Genomic DNA, 5,834 nt, shown 5'->3' on the forward strand with positions numbered 1-5,834 from the left:
TAACCCTTCACAAGCTCATACCAACAGATGGAGGGCCCTCATTTAACTTTGTAGACGCTCTGGAATTAGGTGCTGTATTTAGATGTACGTTACATTTTGGTGGAGTTTTTTTTTTTTTGTCATTATACAGTTTGAAAACACTATATATGTTAAATGCAGTGTCTGATTTAAAGTGGTGAGCTTTCCTTTTAAAACTATTTTAAACATTCTCCACAATTTATAACTGCTGTAACGTTACATGGAGACTTGTCGGACACAACGGGTGAGTGACAATATTTGTCCACTTTAAAGCAAATGCATGTTTTTTTTCATGCAAGTTTTTTTTTTTTACCTTGAATTATCAGTTTTAAAATCATTCTGATGGTACACTGACTTTTAATAAGGCGAATGGCTTTTGTTTCTTTCCAAACATCTTCTCTGGTAGTGGGATTATTTAAAACGAATTCCGCAACCAGGGAGGATTGCTTTACGGCAGCAACAAATGCAAATGGTTGTGCTTGAAGGGATTCAGCTAAAACTACTGGGCATGCGCACATCAATCGTAATTTTTGTCAGACTGTACAACAATTACTGTTTTTGCATTATTGTAAGGGGTAGGTTTAGACATTATTAAAACACACGTGTACAGCGATCTACTGTAATTACGACAGTGAATTCCACTCGTTTAACTGTAGGGGGCTCCAGAGTCGAAAAACACAGAACCGGTGGAAAACTGAATGCCGTTTCAAAGCAGTTCAAGCATGGAAAGCTTTTCATTTTTCCAAAAGAAATGTACCCGTTTTCACTTTAACCAAATCATTTACATTTGCAGTACTGAGAATCCTCCTGCGGTAATGAGAAATGTTCTTTGAGGTTTTGGTCTAGTTATTTATTACAGTAACGATGCACATTTACAGGGATTAACCTACGTAACAATGGAGTGATGGAACACAAGAATGATGAAGCTAACATGCCAACAGACAGAAAATAATAGAAGAATAATAAACATCAAAAAGTTTATATTGGCCGGAAAGAAGTACAGTACGTAATGCTAATTAATATATTTTATTAATGCTCAAAAACAGGTGATGCTGATATTAATTATATAACACACTGAAGAAATCTGAAGAAACATTTTATTTTAAGGTTGTTGGTGATCTGCATAAATGAGTTAAAGGTCATTTCCATTTTGCCGCATACAAAATGTGGAAAAATAAATAACTTGATTTTTAAGTAACACACTATGTGAATGTCAGATTTGTTTTTACAAAAAAAAAAAAAAAGCCCACCAAAAAACAAACCAACCGCAAGAAAAGACTCTAAAAACAGTGCCAAATCCCTACACAAAACAAGAGCGTACAGTAGATCTGATTACTTCTCAATTACATACAGCAGAAGGCACTTTTGAGCGAGCATGTCTTATCTCAGTTTTCAGTGGGAAAACTTTGCATGTAATTCATCAGAGTACAAACTCATAACAAACCAAATAAGAACCCTATGGAAAAGAGCTGAAATTGATTGTGTGTTTGATGAACATTAGGATTGTTTCAAGTAATACTGTACAGGGTTGAATCAGTCTAAATCAACAGGTTTACTCACTGGAATGTGTCATGAAGCTAAAAAACGCTGGAAAATCCCTTTCATTTGTACAAAAAGAGCATGTTCAGCTTTAAAACACCTTCAATAGCACTACAAAATGACAAATATCACAGAAAACATGGCTGGGTCATTTCATACCCTCCTTCAAAATACATTTAATTTTGCATAACGATAATTAAGCCTTGAATGAAGGTACTATGATCTATGACAATTAAGCACATCTAATACAAATAATTTTCATGTATTGCATTACAGTAACAATAATATGAAGACATTTTTTATTTTTAAATCAGCATAAAGGCCAATGCTACCATGACACATACATACTTTGAATTTAATATGGCTATTTGTCTGCATTACAGTAATGAGAATTTGGTGTACAATGTGCTTAATTTTTATGAAAATTACTGAAAAATTATTATTTTAACAAAATGTAATTTCTTTTGTATTTTGAGGATGATATATGACCAAGACGTGTTCTTGACAGGCTTTGTGAGATTGACTTGAAAACACAACAGCATTTCTAACCTGAATGAATTGACTTTCTTAGACCAACACGCTCTGTGAATATTGCACATCTCTTTGGTTTTGGCCACTGATTCTTTCAGTCCCTAAGAGGTCACACAGCATAAAACATATGTAACAATGAGCAAAGTCAACCCTCACCCAAGACACTTACCTACCTGAATAAATACACATTTTCTCAGTATATACATCTCATTGAACTTCACATTTCTGTCTGTTAGAATAGAAAACTCAGCCAGACACGACTGAAGGCATTTTATTGACCTGGAAGTGACAACAACACCAAAGAGATGCTGAAGCCATCAATAACTTATAACTTTTTTTTTACTCTTGATAGCATAGCTAGCTTTGGAGAAACATTCCAACTTTGGAAATGATCTGTAGAGGTCTGGATGCAACAGTGTTACACAACTCATCTTCAACCCAAACATCACAGACGTCTTTGTCCTGAGTCTCTGTGTGTTTCCATTAAACGATCACCTCACATTCACCTTCAGTCAGATGTGATCTGGAACACATCTGGAATGTCCTGAGGTTTAAAGTGCCATGGTAACCGCTGATCAGCAGCGGCGAGACTGTTGACATGCTTACGTGTTGCGCAGCATCTGGCGGTTCCACATTCCACGCTTTGAGTGAAAGTGATGGAAGAAGTTCCTCAGGTAGAGTCGTTCCACCTCCAGCCCACCCTGAAGGATCCTTGAGACCACAGAAAACAGAAAGCACTTCACACACCAAATAATGTTTGTTTAGCATTAGGGATATTACAGTTCTGGCCGTCACGAAAAGCTGAATTATTTTCACATTACAGGCAATAACCTATAAATAGCCAATATGAACCCTTGTGTGCCCTTATGGACATTTCTGTCTTTTTCAGTTTTGTAATTTTGTCTGTGTTAATGCCAACAGCATAAATTTTGGCACAAGGGTGTATTTTTATTAGAATTTTAAAGGGGTCATATGATGCGATTTCAAGTTTTCCTTTCTCTTTGGAGTGTTACAAGCTGTTCGTGAATAGATAAGATCCCTAAAGTTGCAAAGACTAAAACTCGTCCACGCCCTCCTAAAACGCCTCATTTAAACACGCCCCCACATGTCTATGTCACTGTGTGGGAAGATTTGCATAACACCTCCCAAATGTTCACGCAAAGAAAGAAGGCGTAACTTTGATTCTCGCTGTTGTATTGTTGTCACCGTGCCATGTTGTGGAGACGCCGTGTGTTTTGTTGTGAAAGCGAAACTACTTTGTTTGGTCTTCCAAAAGAGGACACGACTTATCAGTGGTTAAGCAGTATTTACAACACTGTTCCAGAACAGTTTAACCCAAATATTCAGATGTGTGCAACGCATTTTATGGAGGACGAAGACTGTTTCCTGGGAGAGTAGCCGCCGGTGTTCCGGTGAATTCAGTTCCCGTTTCCCCTTCGGCGCGCATGCTGACCACAGTCTATGATGCTGACAAATAATGCTGACTCACAGCCTGAAGGTACGTTTTCATATTTAAAGGATTTGCCACTGTTGATTCAAACGCGAGTTTTGAGCAGTGTAGAGTAGCGCTTGTTGTTTCTCCGATCACAAATGCAGACATGGTTTTATGTTTACGCGGCGCGATGCAACGCAACACGTAAAAAGACAGTACCAAAATAATGTTATTTTTAGCAACATCAAATGACCCCTTTAATATTTCACCAAATCTATATTACATTAGGTACACAAAAATGTCCCCACTGAACCCATTAAAACTGCAATTTTGGGTCCCAGGGCCATTTAACTATAGAAAAATGCAATCTTTGTTATCAGGCTTTCATTCTGTTGACAACGCTTCAAAATGTACATTTTTACAATTTTTTTTTTACTAAATGGTGCCATTTTCTCAGGTTTGGCCTATAAAGCAAACTCTCACTTTTTTGTTCTTTCTGTTTTTGCTGTATTTTAGAGCCAATTGGATAAATTGCTTGAGTGTGTGGGTATGGATGTCAGAGTGTGGTTTGCATGTGTGTACTAGAAAATTGTGTGTGTCTGTGTGTGTACTACTGTAATGCTTGAGAGAGAGAACAATTATACTGTACTGCAAATCACAAATCCCACCAGTGTATACCAGCAGAGCTTTGCTGGCAATCTAATTGAAAAACTTACTAAAAGCTCATTTTTTGACATATCAACCTCAAATTTGGAACACAACTTGTTTAGATTTATGGATTTGATTTTCTTACATGTTTTTTTTAAATATATATTTAAAAAAAAGTTAGCTCATAAATCATTTTCATAAACTAAAACCTCTAACTTTTATTTTTTTTACTTCAGCAATAATCAACCAAGGGTCTTCATTATAATGAGAACAAATGTAAGCTTACAATTTTCATGACAATTTTTTGGCATGGACATTTTGGTCCTCTAAGGACCACAGAGTAACTTTTTTAAATTGACACACAAAGGTTAATATCCTAGACAAGGCCAGTTTATTTATATAGAACATTTTATACTGTAAATGATGGTAATTCAAATGTTTTTACATAAAAGTGATTCAAAATAAAAATGTGCATAGAAATAAATAAATAAAATATTTTTTACTATTTTAGTATAAGTTTATACTATAAAAAACTATTATATATTCAGTTTTAATTTTATAAAATCTAAAAACTAATAAATGATTAATGTTTTATGATATTAGTGTATTGTCTCATGACTGACCTGTCCAGTAGTTCCCAGTCCTCTCCGCCCCAGCGGTCAGTGAATTCTTTGGTGTTCATGCCCCCAATGGAGTCCAGGTCTGATTTATAAATACCCAGAAGACCAAAGCCATTGACCTCCCAGTAACCTGCACATTACCAACACAACTGTTTTCAACATTGATAACAATAAGAAATGTTTTTTGAGCACTAAATCACCAATAGAATGATTTCTGAAAGATCATGTGACACTGAAGACTGGGGTAATGACTGCTGAAAATTCAGCTTTCTTTCAAAAACATTTAAAAAATCTTATGAACCCCAAACTTTTGAACAATAGTGTACGTGTTGATATACAGTAATCTAATTCTATGTTGTATATGATGGTGCTATGAGGTTATCTTGTGTTTGCAAGACTGTACCATCAGGCTCTAGGGGTGTAGCGCCACAGTTCAGTCTCATGACTATCGGAGCAAAGGCCATGTGTCTCTCCACACAGTGTTTTCTCACAGTGTCGATGAAGCCAGGAGGGAAATTAATGTGCAGATCACAAAGAAACACAATGCTGTGATCATCCTGAGAAAGAGACAGACCTTTATAAGCTGCAACTGAGTGACATCCATAATCTTGCATTAGTTCTGCCTTCTTTTTCACTGAAGATCCTGCCATGCTTTGAACAAGTATTTAAGCCTTTTTTTGTGTAAGCACGGTGCGTGCTTTTGTCTTAAACTTACAGAAATGAGGTCTATTCCTGCCTGCAGTCCTGCTGATCTCTCAAAGTTTCCACTTAACTTGAGGTACTGATACCTGAAATGGGATAAACAATAGAAAGGAACTCAAAGTGGGGTCTCGTTTTACAAAGCTGTAGTAAAGTGATTTTACCACAGGTTAAAGGGGTCATATGATGTTGCTAAAAAGAACATTATTTTGTGTATTTGGTGTAATGAAATGTGTTTATGCAGTTTAAGGTTAAAAAAACACATTATTTTCCACATACTGTACATTTTTGTTTCTCCTCTATGCCCCGCCTTTCTGAAACGCGTCGATTTTTACAAAGCTCATCGG

The 5,834-nt window shown here is 36.2% G+C and overlaps 1 protein-coding gene across 2 annotated transcripts in view; it reads right to left on the reverse strand.

Moving 5' to 3' along the window:
• Positions 1-1,134: 1,134 nt before the first annotated feature.
• The window catches only part of LOC107686572 (beta-1,4-N-acetylgalactosaminyltransferase 3-like), a 22,075-nt gene continuing 17,375 nt past the window's right edge, over positions 1,135-5,834 (reverse strand). For both annotated transcript variants that reach the window (XM_016483637.1, XM_016483636.1), the window contains exons 17-20: positions 5,504-5,576; positions 5,192-5,345; positions 4,792-4,918; positions 1,135-2,799 (exon numbers count right to left, since the gene is read on the reverse strand). In XM_016483637.1, the coding sequence (XP_016339123.1) occupies positions 2,691-2,799; positions 4,792-4,918; positions 5,192-5,345; positions 5,504-5,576 (463 nt within the window). In that variant the 3' untranslated portion in view covers positions 1,135-2,690. The remainder of the gene's footprint in view (positions 2,800-4,791; positions 4,919-5,191; positions 5,346-5,503; positions 5,577-5,834) is intronic.

Source organism: Sinocyclocheilus anshuiensis, unplaced genomic scaffold (assembly GCF_001515605.1).
Source record: "Sinocyclocheilus anshuiensis isolate Anshui unplaced genomic scaffold, SAMN03320099.WGS_v1.1 scaffold733, whole genome shotgun sequence".
Lineage (NCBI taxonomy): Eukaryota > Metazoa > Chordata > Actinopteri > Cypriniformes > Cyprinidae > Sinocyclocheilus > Sinocyclocheilus anshuiensis.